Below are 24,374 nucleotides of genomic sequence, written 5' to 3'. Positions count from 1 at the left end.
TAGATCTTCACGGCTGTCCTTTTTAGCACAAGATAATTAAGGTACTTTAATAACCAAATGGTTGCAGTTTTAAGTCAAAAACTGTTGTAGTTATGTTTGTATTTTTGGATCTGTTCCGTTTGTACCCCCCAGCTTAGTGGATGCATATTATTTGCACCCCACAGACGCACGTGCAATATTTTTACATAATGAATTACTATGTAATGGCACGAGCTCTGTAATGGCACGAGCTCTGTAACTGGGGGTGCATAACGTACGGGGGGGGGGGGGGCACAAACGGGAAAGATCCGTATTTTTTAGGCATTCGGAGAATCAATTTTACCCCCCCCCCCCCCGACAAGGGATTATAACCCACCATTCGTTATGGTATGCTAAAGGTAATTGGGGGGGGGGGGGGGGGGGGGGTCGTTTATGTGCAGTTGTACTCGGCAAGAGTTCATCGCAGAATCGTCGGCTGTCGTATCTGTTGATTTGTTTCTGATGGAAAATGATTATTACTCAATCATTATTACCCCATCATTATTACTCAATCATCTTGCAAGATAGCAGTTGACGCTTGCGGAACTGCCGCTTTATGAAACATGGATGCGGGTCTGGGAAATAAACCCTACGGAAAAAAAACGCGCAAAATTTTAGATAGGAATTAAACCCCCAAGGAAAGAAACGCCATCAGAAATAAACCCCACATTTTAAATGGGGGTTGACCATGGGTAAGGCATGGTCATGGCCCGCGAGGCATGGCCAAATAGCTAAATGCGCTGCTCGCTAAAAGTCAAGTGGGAGTTCATTTCTTGGGGGTTCAATTCCTTTCAAAAATTAAGTGTTTTTTCCGTGAATTTTTTTTCCGAAACCGCATGGATAGTGTTTGCACGTTTCACGGTCAGGTGGGCTTGTAAAAATTTTGACCTCTTAAACTTGGTGAGCGGGGGGGGGGGTCAATGGATCTTGGAATTCTGGAACTATCTAAAAAACCCAAAATCAAAACTAAGCTTTTAACCTTCGAGAAAGAAACAGTTCCGAACACAGATACCGAGTTCCTGTTACAATCTTCACAAACAGGACAAGGAGTCGATCTGGTCAAACAGTGTTCGTTCGAGCTGGAACAGGATTCCAACTGTCGTGTCAGGAGTATTGGGGATGTGCCGTATGTCTGGAAGTACGAAGGAATTGTTGATCCGTTTGTGTTTCTGCAGATAGATTTGCAGAGACCTCATCAGATCACGAGAATCAACCAGATTAATGTGGATTCGGGTGATGGAACAACTGAGTTTTACAGGGATTCGTTTGAAGTTTCATTCTCAAAGGTAGGGTTCCCGGGCGTAAATAGTAAATACTACCGCTATATTGAAGTGTATCACTTAAATAGGAATTATTAACATTACAGGACCCATTTTTACTGGCAATCAATGTATGTGGAAGCATTTTTTTAACGCTAACGTTGAATGACCAACGATGCGAACGCGCAAAACAGGTCAACTTTCTGTTTACCAAACCGTGCCGCCCAAAAACTTGACTCTCTCCTTGGTTTGCACACTAAAATTAACCGAACAAGAAATTGGAAACTGAACACTTTGCCGTTCATAAAGCGACTAGCAAAGTCTATTAACTAGGCAAATTTGACCGATCATAATAAGTTATTAATTGCTCTCAATTTGCTCTCGCGAAGTTTGTAGCAATTATATTAGTCCTGTCGGTCTTTTTTAATGCAATTTTTCGCTTGACCGATTTTTTGTCTGACGCTTCTGACTTTTCGTCCTCAAAAACGGGATAAACAGGTAGCACACAGCGGGAATAAGTGCTCTTAGAGCCTTTCAGCTCTATCTCAGCTCAAGCTGTTTTGGAGACTTATACGTATGGTGTGAAATGCGGTTCTTAGAGGGTGAAGACACCCCCCATTGTTGACCCCCGCACTATTGTCCAGCCTCAAGAACAGAGAAACCTCATCTAGGGTTAGAAAATAGGTTATTCTATAGTTTCTAATTGTAATGAATTGTTTTTCAAGATTTTAACATCTTGAATTTTAGCATTTTTTTAAACAAAACGTGCAAATTTTTTAGACATTTGATTTTCATTATCTTTCCAGACGCAGGGGCCAGTAAACGTCCTTAAGGGTTTGATAATAAGTTCCTAAAAATATTTGCCTCGGAACGGCTTTCAATTTTTTAATATGACAAATTTTATCAATTTTTTTTTGATAAAACTCGCATTTTTTCAAGTTTTTTGAAAATTTTTGTTGGTTTTCAGGTTTCTCTAGCCTCAAAAGCCACATAACCTCCTCTAGCGTTTGATTATAGGTTACTGCATAGCTTCTAGATGTAATAGAATGTTTTTCAAGGTTTTAATATCAATTTTTATAAAATATTTTAAAGATTTTATTATCGTAATTTTTATAAAATGTTTGCAGATATTTGATTTCTGATCTTTTTGTCATTTTTTCCGGCAACAGAGTCCTACTCCTAAGGACCTCCTCAAGGTTTGATGATAAGTTGTCCCATAGTTTTTAAATAAGCTGTCAATATTTTAATGACGCCAGCTATAGCTCTTTTTGATAAATTTTTAAATTTTTCAAATTTTTTGGAAAAGTGTTATCATGTTCCAAGTTTATGGATCTTCAAGAGCCAGTGAAACTTTTTAAAGATGGGGATAGGGTTACTGGTTAGTCTCATGAGACAATGACTTGGGTTTTTTAAATATTTTAGTATCTTGATTTTTTGCAGATTTTGGTAAAATTTGCTATTGTTTTGGAAGTTTTTGAATAACTTTTGAGTTTAACGATCATTAGTGGCCAACGAAGTTTTTCAAGTCTTGCAAATGGGTTACTGGACATAACTCCAGAGATAAAAAGTAGTTCGGAACATTTACACTGCGAAATCTGGAAGCTTTTAATTTTAGTTTCGCAAAATTTTGCAAATTTTTAAATTACCAGCTTTTTATTTGATTTATTTACTAACCAAGCTAAAAAACTAAAAGTTGCAGAGTCGAATCAAGCTAAAGCTAGGCTCACTGAACCGTGGCTAGCTACTGACGAAGCCAACCGCTTGCCGGTCGTTTGAGAGCAATTCGCCCGACGTTAGTTGGTTATGTTAAGATAATTTTTACTACAAAAAGAAGGTCAGCTTTTTACAAATGTAAGGTGAGCGTAGTGTTATTGTGCTTCCCTTGGTTTTTTACGACTCGACTAACGTTGTTTGTTTGTCTGTAAGATTGAAAATCAACATTTTGGAAAATGGATTACTGTTGTCTATGATTTATTTTTTATAAGCTTTGAGCAAATTTATTTCTGATTTTTACTGTTCTAGCATTTATACTCCCTGTTTTCGAGTTCTCTGTTTTCAAATATTGGACATGAAAAATCCTCTGGGTCGTCAATTGCCATTTGTTTTCTAATAAAGCATAAATCAAGCATAAATCAAATTTGTTCAGGATAGTGGTTTTTAAAAACCTGACAATACGCTCCCCTCATAAAATACTAGATTTTTAATTGTTTTTGCGCATTTATTCTTTTTGTCGTCCCGACATTTAGTCTTAGAAAAGACAGGTCTCATTAGTTTTGTTAGAAAAAAGAGAACCTATTTAAGGTATTCAATTGATTGTTAATTGTTTTGAAAGCCTTATTTCTATAGAGCTAAACTGATTTTTTCTACATTTATTGTACTTCGGCTCAATTTAAAAATCGACTTTCTTTGGCCTTCCGTGGCAAAAAAAGTTGATTAAATCCTTTTTTTAACTCCAATTGGTTCCGATTAGTTGTAGTGAGTTTCTTACTAATGCTTTTATTCGATGGTTTTTTTGTCACTATGGCTCTTAGTGCAATTAATTAATTTATGTACTTTTTGACATTACATAGAATGACGTTTTAGTATGTGGTCACTGTTATGATATTAGTGACTTCCTAAAAAGTGACTTCCTAAAGTGACTTAGTGACTTCCTAAAGTGACTCCTAAAAATAGGAAAGCGTTATTCGGCGGCTAATTTCTGCTACATGGTTGCAGTCAAGTTGTTAATTTTCTGATTTTCTGGGATTGTACTCCAGGACTTGTCTTGCTGTTTTTTTACAATCCAATAAATAGATTGTATTGGTGCTCTGTCTTTTTTAAGATGTTTTCTTATCTCTTTTCATGACTTTGAGCTTTCATAAACAGCATAAACAGGTAAAGCTCAACGGGCGTCAGTTTTGATTATAGGACCTTAGTCGCGTTTTGTAGTCCTTCAGGTACTTAGAGTGGTGAAGCTAGTGAGAAGGCCCTAATTCAAGGTTAAAAAGTCATATATAGGAGTTTTTGAGCCCAAAATGTTGAATTTTTTCCCCGTTTTTTTGTCGTTTTCGGAGCTTTTTGATGGACCACTCTAATTTGACATAATCACTTTTTTGACCACTATGAGAGCTATATTTTTCAAGTTTTTTGAAAATGTTTGTCATTTTTTATGTTTTTTCAGAGCTAGGTGCCAAAGAGCCTCCTCTAGGGTTTGACAATAGGTTACTGCATAGTTTCTGATGGTAATAGAATGGTTTTCAGCTTTTTAATATCACGAATCGTAGCAATTTCCGATAAAACTTTTTTAAAAATTTTAATTTTTTGAGTTTTTCCAGTCCCTGTGGACAAGGATCCTCTAGTGTTTGATTATATGTTACTGCATGGATTTCAGGGGTAATGGAATGGTTTTCAGCATTTTAATATCGCGAATTTTTAGCAATTTTTCTGATATTACTTGCATTTCCTGTTTTTTTTTTCAAAATATGTCAGTTTTTTAAGCTTACTTGGCCCCAGGGGCCAGGAAACCTCCGCTAGGGTTGGATAGTATGTTACTGCATGGTTGGTAGAGTTAATGGAAAGGTATTCAAAATTTTTTATCACGCATTTCTTGCGTTTTTTGTGACAAATTTTGATATTTATTCATATTCTCTGAAATTTTTCTAGTTCCGACCTCATCGATCCTTATGGGCCAGTGAAAACTTTCCGTGACTTGAGCTTGGGTTACTGGATAAATTCTGAAGAAAATGAAAGGTTCTTAAGATAATAATTTTACCAATTTAAGCTATATTTAAATAATTTTTAACTAAGCTTGGGTTTGTGTTACTGGATAATTTCTGAAGACTTCATAAAGATTCTAAAAATATTATTATCATCAATTTTAGCAATATTTCAATAAAGTTTTAGTTTATGAAATTCTTTGGAAATTTTTGACATTTTCTGTGCTTTCCGATTTTTCAATTAATTTCTAAGAGTCTTCCTGATGGGTTACTGGACATATTCGAGAATCAGGCAACAGAAATGGTTTTGAACATAATATTTTTGCAAAATTTAGAAACTTTGAAAAAATTCTGCTTTTTTGGTTTTTTATTGTCTTTCTGTCTTTAGTTTTTCCATCTTTACTGGTGCCAATGAATCCTTTTCAAGGCTTGTGCGTCTATTAATGAGTAATTTTTTGCGGATAAATTTTGACCTCTATGGTAATAGCTTCAAGATTTGTAGCAATGATTATCTTTATCTTTAGCTTGTTTGGTTGTTCCAGTTTCTCCAATTTTGGGACTATTTGCCACTCTTGGTTGCCAATGTTGATTGATATTGTGTTCATATGCAGTAGTACGTTCTTTCTCATTTTTTTTTATTTTTGGATTGTATTTCAGGTCTTGTTCTGCTTTTTTTCTTATTTCTTCGCCTTCATCGGTGATTCTTGCGGTCATTTGCCTTCTTCATTTTCATTGCTTGTTATTGCTGACGTGTCCTGTTGCTCACTTTTGCGGCAAGATTTTGGGTTTAATGTGTGAAAAGTTTTTGACTTACGTCACTTGAAAAAATGACGTCTGAACCAATATATCTAAACGGTGCCGCAAATTCAAGTGCTCTTTCCTTTTCTTAGAACACTCGAACATCTGAATTTAGTCGCGAGCATCTGATTTGAATTAAAGATTGCGTCCAAATATAATAACCCTTAGAGTTCTAGGAAGCAACAAGCGGTCAATTCATCTATCTGTATTAATTGCTTTTTTTCCAGTTCCATTGAAAGTTAAGGAGGTCAATTGCTGCTTTTTGCTGGCTTTGTTTGCATATTCTTAATGCATCGTATTTTTGTCTGGCCAATTTGAATTTTTCCAAATAGCACCAAGGTGAACTTATATTGAACCGAAATTTTTAAGTCCAAAATTTGTTTGATGAACTTGAAACTAAAAATAAACTATTATTGTGCTTAATTTTGAATAGAGCTGGGAATCAGAGCCGAACGGGCGCAGAGTTGAATGAAAAATTTTGAGAATCAGAACCGAATGCTTAAATATGATTGGTCAAACAATCTGATTGGTTTAAATTAAAAAGCAACAAAATAAAATTGCGAGTTAATCAGTTTTCGTCCCTTGATTATATATGATGTGCAGTCGGGTTGCTTTGCACTCGGTCTGTCAGTGACCGCGACCCCCTCAAACGGGGGAAACTGGAAGGGAGGGAGGAGGTTGCAACCACAGATATACCTTCATTGCGCTACGTTGTATTTAATTTTTCACAAAATTGCATTTAATCTAACGAGTTTCATTTAATGGAATTCTGCTCTCCGACAATTTGACTGTACTGGCTTCCTCCATTTTTATTCTCCCTCATATGATACGAGGGAGAATAAAATTTATTCTATTTATGGACACACGTGTGTGTAATTGGGGGATGCGGAACGTACTGGGGGGGGGGGGGGGTGGGGGTGGGTTACAAAAAAGGAGAAGATACAATTGCAAACGCAAAATTGCAAATACAAATTGAATGAAATGAAATGAATGAAACTCAGTATTCATTTTAAGAAGTAAATACTTTAAATTTAAATTTATATAATCTCTATCGAAAAAACAATCGTTTTAAATCATTAAAAGTGAGGACGGAATATATACAAAATATTTTAATGGAACTAGCTGCTTGTTTTGACCATTTATTGATTTTATAACAACCATTGGGACTAACTTTCCTTTGATGCTGTCTGTGGCACCTGGGCTAAAATTTAAGTACCGCATTGTTTTTTCAGACAAACAAGTGAATTTGTTATCAATTTAATTCTGGTCTAAGTTGAGAGAAACGTTTTTTCTTCGCCATGTTTCAAATCATTAGCTGAAGTCAAAATCACATTGTTATAACAAGACAAGCTGTCGGATAACTCAAGTAAATATGCAAAAAATTGTTGAAGATTTAAAAATTCCAAAACATAAGAATGGATCTACAGTGCAGTTGCTAATTTCTAATTTTATAAAAAACATCTAAAAAAACATCGAGTTGTGCCAAAAACAGGAAATTTTTGCAATAATAATTTTTGTTTTACCCATAAACAGACATCCGTCAATAAAAAACAAAACCCTTTACAATTAATCAATTTGAGACGTAGCATGTTAGAGCCATCACATTTTGAAATGTCTATCAATAACGAATAAAAATGTGCAAAGAGATCGTAATTTTAACCGAAGTGTCCAACTCCACGAGACAAGCCAACCAAAAATTTTCCAATGATAAAAACGATAATAGCCCACGTTCGGTAGACTTTTTGAGTGACACAAATTTAACAACTTTTTAAGCGAAATGTATCATCGGTCGGTCAAAATTAACTGAACAATAAACGCATCATTTGATCTTATAATTTCAACCCCCTTCAGCGAATTGTGTTTGTGACAACGCCATTATTCTACATAGTAAAAAATCCATATGCCATTTCTATAACTATAGCCATTTCTATAAAAATTCCATTGCCTCAATAACTAAATTTGTGTTACCCTTGCAAATTTTGAACAACTTAATGCGCATTATTGCCAAATTAATGATCTTTCCAAAAGGAAGCGAGAAATGCTATCAAAATTGAAAATTTCAAGACGAGGTTACGTAATAATATCGTGGCAAAATACCAAATGCCATTATACCCAATTTATTCCCTTGAATCTTTTTGTTCAATAATCCCATCAGAAGTTATCACTCGGTATTATAAGCATGTTTTCTCATTATTAGGCTGATAATCTAATCGTGATAGTTTCGTTTCGTATCAAGCCCCACGGGCCGCTGAGGAATGAACGTGGCCACTAGTCTTACATTCATAACGTAATAAATATACTTTAACACAGTTTAAGTTTATCTCTTTTCAATAATATTATTCTAATTAATAATAAGGAAAAATAGAACAAATTGCTAGAATCATCTTCAATAAAAAACGGAATCAACATTTCAAAAACGGGAAAACTATAAAATCCATTCGATCAAAGATTTGCACATTTTTGAATTGTTTAAGAAACTAACAGATACTTAGATCAGAAGGCGAAATAAGTAGTCTAAAAATCTTATAACAGAATAAGAAATTAAGTCAATTAAGTCACAAAGAGAAAAATCCCGGCAGTTAAAAAACACAAACGTAGTTAGTGGACGTAGCCCTAAGCGACTAGGAGTAAGACTGGGAAAGTTTGTCTAACTTTATCTTAAAATTTAACCCTCATTTTATTTCAGAAGTTCAAATTTCGAGTAAAAACGATTTGAAATTGTATCAGTATAGTTTTAGATACATCTACATTAGCAATAACAAAAAATTAGTCTCATAAATGTATTAAGCTGACCATTGGTTTAATCTTTGCACCTTAAGTATCTGACTATCGGTATTTCTTTATACTGCTACTGGTATCATATGATGACCTATCAAGTAAGTGGCGGTTTTGTGCGCCATGGTTTGTCCAGCAATGCTAACTTACTTGAAAACAATTTATTATTAATTAATCGTTTTGGTAGTTTCAACATTAGGAAAAAATATTGGGTATATTTTGTGTATAATGTCCTGATAGCGTAACACGACATTAGAATCATCACAACATATGTCAATTTGAGATGCTGCATTGTGGTGGCGTCTTCCACCGGGAAAAAAAAGAAACGGCTCAATAGTATGTTTCAGAATGGGCTAGATTGGTCGAATCCTGAACCCTTGCCCTGCGACTTTGTGCCCAGTGGGGGAGGGGTAGGAGGGGATAATATCTACAAGGCTAGGTATATCCGGGTGTTCGTGGCTGAGGACCCAGACCTCTCCCCCATCTGGGCACCAATCTATGCCATGTTTGTGCCATTTGGATACGACGTGAACGACTACACCCCCTTCAATGTTCTCTACACGCCCACCCCCTGCACTGGGTACCAGGTGGGTGTAACAAAAAAGGGCGGAACGAACAAACTATTCTATTAATGCCGGGAATTGATCAATGATTCCATTACAGTACAGATTTTTGAACAGATCTCTTTCCGTTCCAGTAGTGTTTTTGGTTTTGATTTTTAAAAATCATAATGAAGTGCGCGGCATTAGTTAGACTCCACCCCCCTTAAGAAAAAAAACCCAAATCTATCATGATTAAAAGAAGGCAAGATATGAAACATATTATATAATTTTATGGTAACGAAAGAGGTAAAGACTTCCCTTTTTACCGGACCTAGATATGAGTTGATCTATAAATAGTATCTATGCTCAATTATCTCGTTCTTTTTATTCTCATCAAATTTTAAAGGAGTCACTTTTAAACCCGCTTTCAAATTTGCTAAATGAGAAATATCGGATCTATTCTGTACCCCCCCCCCCCCCCCCAGTGTTTTTTATGACCCCCAGTTACAAACTATATGTTTTTATATAGCATGTTACTATGTAAGAAAATAGCACGTGCGCCTGGGGGTCATAAAAAAATTTATGCTCACTAACCTGGGGGGGGGGGGGGGGGCGAAACAGAATAGATCCGAAATATCAATCAAAGATTTCTTGCTTGTTTGTTAACGTCCCTGATCTGTCATTTTGATCTTGAAAAGCCCTCTCTTACGCTCACTTTTGGCCTGATCAGAGATCAGTAATTTTGTAAGACACATATTTCTGGGATCTATTCTGTCCCCCCCCCCCCCCCCCCAGCTTAGTGAGCATAAATCTTTTATGACCCCAGGCGCACGTGCTATTTTCTTACATAGTAACGTGCTATATAACCACATATAATTTCTAACTGGGGGGGGGGTATAAACACTGGGGGGGGGGGGGGGGGAAACAGAATAGATCCGATCCAATTTCTTGGCAAATTTATTGCTTCTAGGCTCGTACTGACTTGGAGTTGGTGAACGGGGCCCTGGACGGGACAATCTGTTCAAACAGTGGCATGAGAATTGAAGTTGACATGTTGCCCAATGGCGCCTCCTCCCCCTCGCCCATCTTCGACAACTGGGCTTCTTCCAGCCTCGGGTTCCAACATATCATGTTCTCATCTGTACAGGTATAAATATGAATACTAATGTTACAAACAACCAAACAGTTTATTCAGGTAAGAAAATTACGAAAAGTACAACTTAATAAACAGAAATTTACAATTGTCAGCTCTGAAAATCCCAGTTGCCTATCAATTTTAAAATTTAAGCAGCAAAACACAGTCAAATATACCCGTTAATGGTTATAAATGTTATTATATGGTTTATTAAAACCGAGAACCCTTGATAAATTGAGGGTGGAATTAATCTGAAATTTATCTATTCATTTTTTGTTCAGTGATACTTCTTTTATTTAAGGCATGGCCAAATAATTATAGTAGCAATGTTAATAGTACACGAATTTTTTATTGCACTAGATTTGGGGTGAAATCATATGGGGGGTTTGAACGTATAGGGGGTAAAAAAAGCCGGACACCAAATTGTAGGCGAAATAAAGCTGATGGTCTCGTTCTTAAAAACACCAACATTTATGTTTTGCAAAGCAATGACGTCATAATAAAGTGTTTGAAACTTGTCTTTTTTAGTTCTTGACAGAGTACGACAAGTGCGAGATCTCGTTTGCTGTAGAGTCCCTCCAGTTCGAGTATAGTGGCACTTACCACGTGACTGTCACAAACCCAAACACAAACACAATCTACGTAGATGAACAGTTCAATTTACAGGTAAACTTCATGCAAAAGTTCATCCAACTTTTCCCACATTTTTTGAAAAAAAATGTGAGAACTATATGCCAGCTCCAGACTTTTTTTTGTTCAGACACTTTTCGACTTTTTTGTGGACATCCCAGACCAACAAATAGACCAACAAAAGAAATGTATCACATATAAATTTGATTGTTGGTGAACTATTTAATAATAGTTCAACTTAAAGCTAAGACATGCCTCCTAGGTTACAAAAAGCTTTGAGTATTTGTTTTTGAAATTGAGTTTCTGAATATTTTCAATTGCCATATTAGGGAACTAATTTGCCTAACAATTTTTAATCCGCTACAAGTTGGGAAATTTTTTTTGCGGAACGTTACTGTGAACAAACTCTACTCTATTGTGTTTTTATTCGTGTTTTCTAAATTGCGAATTGAAGTTTGATTTCTTTTCTTTTCCTTCATTTTCCGGTCAGGGCTCATAACTTAAACGAGTCTCACCCAGCGAACAGATTCATCGATCATATGATAATTGCTATATTTGAACCCTGCGTTTATCTCCCTCTGACATTTAACAGGTGGCAGATGATGGGGAGCCCTTGTTCGACACAGCACTTGCGAATGGAGATATCGACTACTTTGCGGTCAACGTCGAGTCGCTCAAGTACTTCTCTTTCGTCCTTCCTTTCTCAATTCAGACTTGGAGACCTGTCATTCAACAGTCGGAGGACATCCGCAACGGGTGCCGGGGAACCCGAGGTGCCGATGTTGTCACAGACGACTATCTGGAACTGTTTCAGGGAGGGGGAACCAACAACTTTGCACAAACTGTCATTCTGAATTTTGCCGGGAAGCCAGTCAGACAGGAAGCGGAGATAAGCGATGTCAGGATTCTCTACATTCGGGACGGGAACCCAACTTGTTTGACAGTTGACGATGACGGGTTCCTTGTCAGTTCCAATTGCAAACTGGGAGAACAAGTCTCGGGAATTTTGTGTTTCATGTACGAAGGTGAAGTTAACACAATTGAAGTGGAACATATAGGGTGTTCGGTTGCCCCTGGCAACAACCAACTTGCCTATCTCGAGTTCTCGGTGTTCGTTGACGTCGTGGGTTGTGGTCACACACGTGAAATTACATGTGAATCGTTCGACACTTTAAACCGCGTGATTGACAGCTCGGTTGAAGTTATAACGTTCGGATGTATTAAAAATGGTCTTCACTTTAAAACTTATGAACCAGCTGTTATTTTCGACGCTCAAATTTTGAAGGTATCCTGCAGTACTTTGAGAAGAATTAATTCGGACAGTACTATCAAAACATCGCATGAAATTGATATTGATATGTTCCAAGAAAATGTAAACTTGATTGTTGAAAACGATATGGATGTCGGGTTCCAAAACCATATATATTTGAAACAGGAACACTACAATACCCATTATGAGATGAGGTTCGAGTCGATCGGGTATCCGATTCACGTTTTCAGGTTTTCGTTCACCAAATTATTTGACGATATTTCCAGGTCCAGATTTTCAACAGCCAGCATGCGAACGGAGCGCGAGTTTGTTTGTGGTGACCTCGGAGACCCAAAACACCTGAACGTCAAAGCGGTGGGAATCAAAACCTTCGACAATTTGCAACCTAGGAATTCTGGCTACTATCGTATTCAACTAAATCACGACCTTGACCTGAACCCTGTACTTGTGGACCGAGACCGAAGCACTAATTGTACACTAGTGCATCCCTTTAGCATTGAATGCACGCCTACATGTAACATGAGTATTCCTATATCGCACACGTTTAAAATGCATTGTGTAATCAACCATCACGTGATCACAAAGAGGTCAGAGTTCAAATTTGATCAAGTTCCAGTCGAGATGAAGTTTATGAAGTATGAACACAGTCCGGATGTAGGGTTTAGCCAACTTTCCCAGTGTGAGTTCAACACTATTGTGGAGTATTTTCTGTATTACAAGTTTGAGTTTGATCACATGACTTGGAATACAGACATGAGATACTTATCTGTGGACTTTCAACTGTACACTGTACAACTGTGGAATGAAGGTTAGGTAAAAGTTAAGTAATGGTTAAGTGACTCTGCTTGAAGTCACTGAGAACTTCTGGCGTTTCTCGAGAACACGGAAGCGGTTCGAGATATTAAGTCAGAATTTTGAAGTGACTTCTGCAGAGTCACTTAACCATGCTTAAAACACGAAACGCGCACGTTTTAAAATGACGAAAGTCAACGGAAGTCAACTTCTGGCTAAGTGGCAACTTCTGGCATTTTAACTTCTGGCACTGCAGACTTTCGGCATTTGAAAATGTGCACGTGAGTGTTTTTACTATTTTTAGTTATGACAGAAAAGTTGTTTCTATTCTATATTGACTGCAATCTTCGTTAATCTTGTAAGATGTTTCTAGAGGAATAAGATATTTATAACATGCTTGAATAAAAATTTCTTCGACGGAGAAATCAAACAGCAACTCTGTAGAACGAAAGATTGATTATTCAATTCTAACGTGATTGGGTGGGATCTTTCTCCCCCCCCCCCCCCCCCAAAAAAAAGAAAATACTGCCCGCATATTAATTATCATTCGCCATCCTCAAGCGTTCTTGCCCATTGTTACTTAATAGCTTACTAAGTAATGATACGTGCTTTCTAAGTGGGGGTTGCATAATGCACTGCGCGGGGTGGGGGGGGGGGGGGGGGTTGGGAGGAGGAGGTCAATAGTCGAAGAGATCCCATGTTTGGATACACCTCTTTGATTTTTCCCCTTTACAGGTGATTACTACCTGGAGGTTATCCCCGACGATGAATACTGCATATTCCAGTCCAAAGACCCTGAAAATTGTACCCAGACTTTCAACAACACCCAGTGTGCCACGTATACCACCAACAACCGATTGGATTTCCATATAGGGATAGAAGAAGACCCAGGGTGGCCCAATACGTTCCCAACCGGACCCTGTGGCGATAACACCCGCGGGGTGTACCTTAACGACCCTCTGGGTTCCATCTACGGGTATTATTACAAAGCCTGTTACAGAACCCTACTCGAATTTCAGACTATGTCTACAAGCCCAGAGGACATGTGTTTGGAGGATGGTGGTCATTTTGTTCAACTACCCTACGTATTTTTTGGAAACCGGACCGAAGAGCCAGTTTTCTACACTCAGTTCCACCCTGGCTACAGTGATGATCTGGTCTTTAAAACCCTGGCTTGCAACTCCTACCTGTTCTCTCCGGAATCGCTGGAACGGCAGTTTTCACATCATTTTTACTTCATTATGGGCAACCCGGAGGCACCATTAGGTAAAGTCAAACCTTTCTCAGCTCATTTTACAGTCGTAAAGCAGTACCGCTTCGGGGTAGAGTACCACTATCAATAATTGCTATTGCACAATTTTATAGTAGATTATGGATATAATTTTTGCTCTTTAAGCTTTATTTTTGCTCAAAACATTTGATACGCTCTAAGGCGTGACAAAAAGCGTGAAATTTGATGTTTTGAATGAGTTTTCATTCTTGTTTTCTCTGCTGATGCAGAAAAGATGGTTAAACGGTTTTTTTTACTGTTTGCCACGCTGTTGCGATTCGAGATGTACAATTTTCGTTGACAAAAAACAAAAGCAACTTCTTTTAAAATCAAGATTTAATACACATCATGCATACAAACGATATAAAAAACATCCTAAAGGCATCTCTAGCGAAGTAATTATGCGAGTTCTTCGAAGAAATGGAACGAGGTTTCTTGAAAGAAAAACTCAAAAATCAAGTTCGGACAAGTAATCACTTATATTTTAGGGCACAAAACAATCACGCGGGCAAAAATTTTGTTAGATGTTCATTCGGAAGTTTCGACAATTTGCAAAAAAAAAATATTTTCAAGACCTTATTTTTCAACAAAATGATGCTTCTGTGCCTATATCAAAAATTCCTTCAAAGAAAAGGCGCGGTAGCTACTGGAATGGCTTTGAAAACTCCCGATCTGATTCCAATTGAAAATTTTTGGGAAATTTGGAGGCGACAATTACGAAAACAGACAGTTCTTTGGAAAAATTTGTCAAGGAAACTGTTGAACTTTGGTCCCAGATATCGTTACAATTTGTGTCAAAACTGTACAGACCGTCTAGTAGTTATTTAAAAATCTAAAAGCATAATGTATTGTTACTAGAGAACTAATTTGAATTGATTCAAAGATGTTGTATTATTTGATCTTTTTGGCGCTTTTTAAAAATTCTCTTGGTGCGCGTAGCGTTTTTGTCACCATAGTGTATGCAATTTTTTTACTGACTATTCCCACATCCGATTAGACTATACAAACTTACGTTTTTGGTGTATGTCATAATCGAGCTACAAGTTCTGCGATGCAAAACATTTTTAAGAGCGAGGCACCTTTTTAACTCTATTATACCATACCCTACAACAGATCATGATCAAATGTTCGCAAGTGAAAAGTGATATTAATTCAACACCAAGTTCTAAGATCGCTACCCTTGGTCTTTGTTAATAAATATGTCCAGCTAGGTGATTTTTGATCAATCTAGCAACTTTTTTAATTAGTGCTTGTTAGAAGGGTTCTATCCTCAAACATTGCATAATTTATGTTGCAATTGATGATAGTTTTCTCAAATACTTTGCAAAATATAAAGTGTTTCTCGTGAATTTTGATTTGATTTCCAAGTGTTGAGTGCAGGTTCTGATTTTGATGTTCTTATTATAAATTATTCTGGAACTAGCAGTGGATTTTCGCAAAGTTTTGTAATCTTTTTCCTCTATATTTTAAAAATCGTTTCCAACTTTGCTGAGAATTTTATTGCCTGGAACGCTACCCTTTTTTTATTTTGAAAATTGTCTTTTGTTGTCTTTTATTCTACTGTTGCTTATTAAATTGAGCTCAATTTTCTCCAGCAAAGTTAGTTGCATTTGTTGTTAGAAAATTATTTTTGTTTTTTTTTGTGTAGCTAAGCTTTTAATCTGAGTCTTTTGTCTAGCACTGTCAATTTTATCTTATGCACAACTTAATTTAGGTTCTTCTCTCTCAGCTGTCTAATTCGGTGCAACCATGCTCGACCGAAAACTAATATGAAAAGACCATGTTCGGCGCATGAGAAGACTTAAGCTCGACTTTTAGTAAAATTCTTGGGTCGTTTAATCGTAAACATTGACCCTCCCCTTGCTAGACTTCTAAAGTCTTCATATAAGTGGAAGTCATAACCAGGATAACAATAAAGAAATGTGACATCATAATTTCTGTGCTCAATTATTTCCTCACAATATGTTCGAATTTTTTTCTCTTTAGGTTTTACCATGTACTTTTTCAATGGCGAAACGGGAGAGATAACCCTGGCACCAACAGCTGCAGATGCTCCGGATCCTTTGGTATCTGTCGGAATCCTCTGTCGATACAGACGAGGTCACTCCTGGCTCATGAAACAGAAAGAGACAGACTGCAAATATGAGGTGCTGGACTTGGATGTTGGCCAGTCACAACATGTACAAACATACGCCCATGGAAATCTGGATTTGAACGTGTCTTGTATTGCTTTTCCACCTGGCTCGTCAGCCAATCAGACTTTGACAGGTGAGTTTGATTCATTTGAAAAGGTCAAAGGTCATGTGTCAAAATAACTCTTTTTCATTTTTTAATAGCCGCGTCAGCAATTCCAGGCTGCTATTATTGCGCTCCTAATTTTTTTTATCGTCTAACAGATTTTTGTTTCGTCTTACCCTGACTTCTTGGAATTGAATTTTTCAATGACTTCGGTGACTTCTACTGCTATGAAGTTAAAATTTGTGTTCGTGACGTCATTTCTGCTTTTAGGTCAATTGCATGACTTACCTCACTAAAAAAATGACTTCTGAACTCACTTATCAAACTTTAAATTTTATGAACATTTACTACGGTCAATAGTGTGCATCTAAGTAGTGCCAAACTTATATGCCCTAATTCCTGAGTAATAGAGTCTTGAGTTTTAATATCGAATATTAATTTTGAAAAAGCTCCATTAGGGATTTTTCCTTGTACAGCAAATGTGTCTCATAAAAATGACAGTCCGCATCTAACCCAAAAAAGTCTAGTGGTCTATTAAAAAGCTGGTGGTCGATCTGTCAATCTTATTTCTTTAGTTGTTTCAATTCATGGTAGGCCACGAGCGTCTATCGCCGCTATTTTTTGGCAATCTGCCGGCTATGTTTGTATTTAAACATGTAAATTTCACAATTATAAGCAAATGGTAAACACTTGCATGTCTATCCACACGAATAAAATCATATTTTAAATACGATTGAATTCACGAATAAATACGAATAAATTCATATTTGGCTGTCTGTAATCATACGTAAAAGTAGTAATATCTAGTATTTTCTGCGCCTCGGTACAAAAAAACAAACCAGTTGTTCCGACCCACTTTAGAGGGCGAGGAACGATATTCTCCACTTGGTTTTTTTGTGCAGTTATTTTTCGCCGATCGATTTATTCATCGAAAAAGGTTGTGAGTGGTATAACTAGAAAGCTTGTCAAGCGTACAATTTCAAATTAATAAGATTTTTTTTGAATTTTACTTTTCCCGAGGATTTGCGGGGTTCTAAAATTTTGTGAACGTTAGCCTACCGTCCGATGTTTTATTCACATTTTCGTACTTTTAGCTGAATTTTTGATCAATTTGTGCTAAAAATATAATTAACATGTCAACAATAGTCTCATTGGTTTTATATTTATTATAAAAGAGAGTTGTTGAATAACTTAAACCAACTGTTTCGGCTATATAAATTCATTTTTGGTCCTAAGTACCGCTCGTTTTTTTATCTTATTATTTACCTTGCTTAATACTCGCTGTAATGGCAGGTATCATCGGCCATCTACCAAATTATTTTGTTATTTGTTTTTTGGTTGGAGCATAAAACAATTTTCAAATTGAATACACCAATTACTTTTGAACAAAATAAGAATTTTTGAAAGTTTCCTATCTCTTCTTCATTTGGTTGACGCTTAAATCAAAACGTAGCTGAGCCGGTACAGAACATTATGTGCATACGCGCATAACTGAGCATCCTTGCTGTATCTATTTTCGAATATTCTTGTCCTTCATCGAGATTGTAAATTTGAAACATTAAAAATCTTCAGCCCTAACCGGGCACTATGTCCTCACAATTTTTTAAAATCGAGAGACCTCAAGTCGGCCTTCACATTGGATGCAATGAAATTTCCTTTTTTGCAATTAATATGGCCATTTTTAGTGATTATTTGGAGAAAAAAATAATACCCTCTCAATTCATCAACCCGCTTTTTATGCCAATTTTGTCATTTATACCTATTTGGATAAAAAATTCTAGCGTTGTAGCCTCCGATGTGATGAACTTTTTTAAGAACACCTCTAATAACCCGTAAACTTTGTTTTTTTTACTGCTGTTCTCGCCTGAACACAATTCTTACTGTTTGCGATCAATGACGTCCTCATTGCAGACTTTCTTATGCAGCTGTAAATTATTTTTTGAAAATAAGCGCGGAGGAAAAGATTCTAAGCAACCTTGGACATGAAGTTATGGCTTTTCGTTCTTCCCTAATCAATTGACCTTGATTTTTGGCCTTGGCTAGTCCAAGTTATCATTAAACAAAAACACTTCAGGCAGTTACGAATTTGAGAAACTAAATGGCCCCGGTTCGAGATTAGCCGGTGACAGAAAAAACGTTTTCACCAACGTCGTTTGTTGTTTTTGTTTTCAATAAAGCAAGCTACTGACAGAGATTTCCTTGAGACTTTTCGAATTTCTTCTGATAGTCTTTTTTGGGCAGTTGCTTACGGTTACTCTCATTTTTTTTTAAAATGGTACTTTCAAACTTAATTCTTTTTGTTTTTTTGTTCGAATGATTGATTTATTTGCAACTGTTAATCATTCTTTTGGTGCGTTATCAGTCAAGTTTGTTTTTAGTTATTTTTTGCTTTGTATTGGCAACTGCAAATCCAGTGTGTTTTTCTCCCGGCAGATCTGACGATGACTTATACTATTTCACCTCATTATTATACCTTCAGAGATAGCTCAAACGAGAGGGAAAAAATCACGTATGACACCATATTGGAAAAAAACCACCAAGTCTTTACTTCGAAACTGCAAGAACTCCTAGTTGGACAGCGAGAACGGCTGTCTCATAATCAGTTTTGCCTAATATGTGACGTCACGTTCTGTCTAACACGTATTAGGGATCCCCCTGAGTAATAAATGGGAAGTATCCAGAAAAGACCACCGCGGTTAAGGAAAAAGACTGAAATGTTGACAAAATTGAAATCGGATGAGAAATGATTGCGAGAGAAAGAGTTAGTTTCTGTAGTAAAAACAATTCACCAATTTGAGTGGGTCAAACTTACAGAATTTTTTGACTCTGAGCTAAAAAGAACTGAAGCAAGTAGGATGAAAACAGATTGGCGACAATTTGAAGCTACTTGAGAAGCAAGAAAAAGTCGTCACAGATAGTATTAATACGGTGTCGAGGCTTCAATGCCACTCGCGTGAGTTACTAACTCTGTCTAACCCTCATCTCGTTGATTACTTCAATAGAGTTAAATTTGATTCTAGAGAAATGTGTCAAAAATCTGAACAGGTGTTAGAAGCTAAATTCTGCGTTATGCCTTCAGATTGACTCTGTGTCAAAGAGATATTTAGTAAAATGCGGAAAGAAATCGATCTAAAACTGAAACCAGCGTTTATGGAAAGACGAAAGTTGATGTCCCCGAGTTATGAGAACTAATTATAAAAAATTCCGCTGCTTTTGAATAGGAAATGCTCAAAATATATACCCCGAAGTTGCCACAGTTAAATGAAGTTGAGTATTAAGCAGTGGAGGATTTTGTATTTGAGTGGAATGTCAAGTTTTCCGTTGCAATCACTGACAACTTAAAATTGAGCTTTTGTGTTATTGTTACGCAGTCCTCTTCAGCGTGTAGAATTGATGTTATAATGTCCAATTTTCCAATTTTTGCAAAAAGACGGCAATTGATTTGCCATCTTTCAAATGCATAATGTGTCCAAACGTTGAGAAATCCAACATTACTGAAGTGTGTTGTTGTCACTGGTCTGACGAGAAGAATGTTCTAGAATTTAGTCATGACACCTTGTACAAATAAACTGTTTCATGTTATTAAAATGAGCTTCTGTCGAGTTTGCTGGTTATAAGCCGTGTTTCATCGTAGTTGGCCAAGTGATGAATTTTTTGAGCCAAAGAACAAGAAGTATGACTTGGTTTCGGTCTTTTCATGACTGATTTCCATTGACCGCGTAACTTTACAAGGAACAGCTGTTTTCATATAGTCCGTGGAGACTCAATTTATTTTCTGCATGCTCTGATAGAAAAACAATGCTTGGGATACTCATAACTCGAATGATGCAACCACATTGATCTCCCTAAAACGTTGTCCAGTTCGTTTAATTGCTCTTGACTGAAGTTCATAGAAATTATTGTGAACATGTGTGTCTTTTTTATGCAAAATTTTCGATTGACAATCTTGACCTTTCGAGTGACTTTTACGCCCTTGACTTTTTGCGTATCGCGTGATATAAAATTCTCTATCAATCACAATTTCAAGCATTTGAACTCAATTGGCGCAATTTAATACTAGAAGTCAAACGAAAAGCGCGCCGAAACTGGTACCATTTTTTACTTTAAATCTTGATAGTGGTATATGTTAACCTCCAATGTGGTTAATTGAAGCCTACTATTGAACTTCTTATACCCATTTGGGTTCCCCCTCCCTCCCCCCGACTGAAGAAGGCTGCAATTGATTAGAGCTCGAGAGCAATTCTTCCAACGTTAAGTCTGTTATGTTTTTTTTCTGCCTACATTGGATTTACCACCTCTGATCAAAGATTTTATTTTATTTTACTTTTATTAAATAAGTTAGGTCTCTTAATTAGAGTTAGTTTTGTTTGTGTTTCAGTATTTCATAATATTGTCTATCTGATTTAATTGTTTATTGTTGTAACAGTTCACTAGGTGATTGAAGTTCTCTGTTAGCAGTCAATTGGTTGCGCGACTAAATTGTTCTACTGAATTGATTGATATAATATTCATGGAAACATTTTTTATGAGTTCAATTGTTTAATAAACGTGACATTTTGAATTTGTAGCTATTTCGACATGTTCTAGCATTCGTTCATTCGATATTGCTATAGAATTCGGCGAAGTGTGACTCAAAAATATTGTCTTTTAAAAATTTGGGTCCTCAAAATCAGAATAATCTGAGAGCTCATTTTCAGCTAGAAGACCAAAAAGTGATGCCAAAAAGATCACAAAGCTTTAAAAACGGAAAAGGAAGAAGATATATCTTTTTTTGAATAAAGCTTTTTTTATGACTCCGAAGAAGTTTTTTCTTTTTATTTTTCTCCGACAAAATTTTATTGAATTTTTGAAGTTTGCCAACATTCGTTGTTCTTTTTATAATCCTATAACTGACTCAAATTAATCATAAGTTTTTTTCACTATATCAGGAGTTATAAGTTAATTTGTCTAATAGTTTCAGTTGATACCCAATGTTTTTTTTTGCTAATGTAACTTTTTTAATCTAACATTTTTTTTTGGATATATTGACTTTTTGTATCAAATTAGCTATTTCGCTGACATGCGGAACATTTTGTTTAATGGGAGAGCAGCAATAGCAAGACATCGGATTGCAATGGAGCGCCCTTTTTTTAAAAAAAAACTTTATCAACTTTTTCTTTTTTTATATTAATCACAGACCAAAGTAAACAGAGCTCAATTATTGGCAAATTAAAATCACTACGTGCAAGTGAATGCAGATGAAAATAAGTTAAAATTTCAGCAAAAAAGCCTAATTTTTGTTGTCATTGAGTAAATATTGAGTAGTCATTGAGTAGGCAACTCATACCTAAAAGTAGTCATTGAGTTTTGGCCGTAGTCATTGAGTTTTGGTCTTAATTAATGCTTACTGTGTTGTTTTTTGTTTGTATTGTTTGTCATGTCTATTGATCTCGCAAATGGCAGTGATCATCGCCCTCTGTTAGGCATTATTTATTTTTAGTGATTTGAGTTTAAAGCGATTTCTCAAAATGGGTAGATCAATTATTTTGTGATATAATGATTTATTGACCTAATTTTATTGATATAAATTTAATAATTTTATGATTTAATTTATAATATAAGAATTTTTGAAAGTTTTCTATCTCTTCCTTATTTGGTAGATAGTTAAATTAAAACGTGGTTGAGCGGAGTCGGATTATTATGTGCAAACACACATTACCGAGCCTCCTTGTTTCATATATAGGATACGCGTTTGACTCTCGGCTTTAAATCTTTTTCCAAAATTGTGTTTCCAGAGACGAGATTTCCACCCGGGTTGCGGTTTCAGCGCTAAAATTGCTCAAAATGTAAGATTTGCGGTGAGTGATGTGTATGGATGTTTGCAAAAAACAGCGGCGAATTGCGGTGAAAAATTTTTTTGCTTTAATCGGAATTCATCCTTAAATTCACCACAACTAATAATCAAGAATTTGTGACCACTTGAATTTTGACTACATGTTGTCATTAATTATTTTTCGGAGGCCCCAACTCATAATTAGAGTTACGAGAATCATTTATGGAAAGACTTGTGTTTTCCATTATAGTCAAGTGACCAAAAGTTTATTGGTCGTATAACGTATACCCCCCATTACTTTAAATATAGTATTTTGTCGAGGGGAGGGGGAGGAGGAGGCTATTTTTTAGGGGATTTATTCTTTTGATAGGGGACAGAATAGATCCATAATTTCTTGGGTGACTATAGGGAACAACCCAAAAACCTTAATTGATGACTGTTTTGTATTATCCATAATTAATTATGTCGCTATCAATTTTGGCGTGTCGTAAAAAATAATCTACTATGTGTTATTTATTCCGAGATATTATGTGTGTCGTAAAAATATTTGTGTGTCGTAAAAAATAATCTAATATGTGTTATTTATAACCAGATATTATAACCAGTCAGGTGCGTTAACAGGTGTATCGCCCTATGATGGCTTCAACTACACAATCGACTTCAGAACTGATTACGGGGTTGAAGTCTTCTGGTGCTCCCAGATTTTTCCCGTCGAATTCTGGGATGTTACCGAAGCATTTTTCAATTTCACTTTCACCAGTTTGCACATGCACCTTGAAGTTGGAGAAATCATGACCTCGAACAATCTTTACTGTCATTTACACAACTCGGCTGTTTACCAGCCTTGTTATGAGGAAAGTGTTAGCATTGAGTGCTGTGCCCGAGGCAACCCAGTTCAGAATTGCACTTGGGTTCGAAGGTTTACGGACCACGGAGAGTTCCCGGATGGCCAAGAGGGTGTCCGGATCGAATGGCGACGTATAGAGAACCCCCAATGCAACGATCCCGGAATCTGTTCCACGATTCATTTCGAACCTTTGGAATTTATTCATAACGGTATTTATTCTTGTATTTGTTACAACGGGTTGGAAGACATACCTGAACTCAAAAGTCCGTTCAGAAAGGAATCGGAGGGCTTGACAGTTTACGGGTTCCAGACATTGCCGGTCGGGAGTCGCGAATTCACTTTCAACATGGTCTGCGATGCAACACCTCAACTTAATGGTTACTTAATTTTATGGGGGCCTCCGATTGAAGTTAACGTCACTTGTGACCTTGGAAATGGCCACGAGAACATGACAGTTGACCTCAGTTACCCCTTGACTGGTGTGATCAAGGTCGAATTTAGCCTCGTAAACGTGAACAGACAAACTTCCTGTTTCTACTCAAGTACCAACGAGTACGCGAAGGATCGACCGTTGCAGTTTGACCTTCAAATCGAAGAGGTCAAAACGGCTTCTGACATCAGGATCTATTCACAAGGCAACGAAAAGACACCTACAGTCTGCTGTGAAATGTGTACTTTTGACCTTCAAAACCCTCGACACGTGGGGCTGTATTGCGCAACGGATTACGAACTTGAAGTTCCGTTTTCAAATAACAGTATCACTTTTAGTTACAACCCAGATACTGGGAAAGCTCTAAAATGCGGGACTTTGGAGAAGAAATTAAAAGAAACGTTTGCTTGTAATTGTTACCCAATTTTCGACACATCGCGGGCAAAGGTGTTGACATTTTTGGCGAATGGAGAGGAACGGGTTCAGACTGTTCAACCCACGCAGGAGTTTGTGGTGCCCACTCAGCCCCCGTACAACCTGTCGACCCCTGCCCGCCGCACTGAGGATCCGAATGGCGGAGGGGGCCAGGCCAGTACCACCTCTTCGGGCGATGGGGTGCAAGTTGTGACCATGACTTACAAGTAAGCATCAACCGCTGTTCTAAATTAAAAGGTGATGTAATTTCACTCAGAAATATTTTTCACTATTCAATATTTTCCGTTTCTTGCTCTTAAAGTTGATCACGTGCATCAGTTGCTGAGGTCAATTCGCTCATTGATAGGAAGTTTTGGATCTTTTCCGTTTGTGCCCCCCCCAGCTCTGTGGGTGCATATTATTTGCACAAACGGAAAAGATTCGAATTA

At 36.8% G+C, this 24,374-nt stretch overlaps 1 protein-coding gene across 1 annotated transcript; it reads left to right on the top strand.

The window, feature by feature from the left end:
• The first annotated feature begins 938 nt into the window (after window positions 1–938).
• On the top strand, window positions 939–24,156 carry LOC142343113 (uncharacterized). Its single transcript, XM_075394801.1, has 8 exons — window positions 939–1,304; window positions 8,893–9,132; window positions 10,058–10,234; window positions 10,751–10,888; window positions 11,445–12,930; window positions 13,650–14,180; window positions 16,171–16,452; window positions 22,856–24,156. The coding sequence occupies exons 1-8, from the start codon at window positions 939–941 to the stop codon at window positions 24,154–24,156; spliced, it is 4,521 nt and encodes a 1,506-aa protein (XP_075250916.1).
• Window positions 24,157–24,374: the final 218 nt, after the last annotated feature.

The sequence above is a fragment of the Convolutriloba macropyga genome, chromosome 7 (genome assembly GCF_964194025.1).
Source record: "Convolutriloba macropyga chromosome 7, txConMacr16.3, whole genome shotgun sequence".
NCBI lineage: Eukaryota > Metazoa > Xenacoelomorpha > Acoela > Convolutidae > Convolutriloba > Convolutriloba macropyga.
Note: the sequence above shows the minus strand (reverse complement) of the source record. Positions and strands in the feature narration are given on the sequence as shown.

Bases quoted from the DNA above. Each gene is read 5' to 3' on its own strand.
- LOC142343113 (XM_075394801.1), top strand. From the start codon at position 939: ATGGATCTTGGAATTCTGGAACTATCTAAAAAACCCAAAATCAAAACT. The intron at 9,133-10,057 runs GTGGGTGTAACA...TATTGCTTCTAG, and splicing joins CCCCCTGCACTGGGTACCAG to GCTCGTACTGACTTGGAGTT. The intron at 12,931-13,649 runs GTTAGGTAAAAG...TCCCCTTTACAG, and splicing joins TGTACAACTGTGGAATGAAG to GTGATTACTACCTGGAGGTT.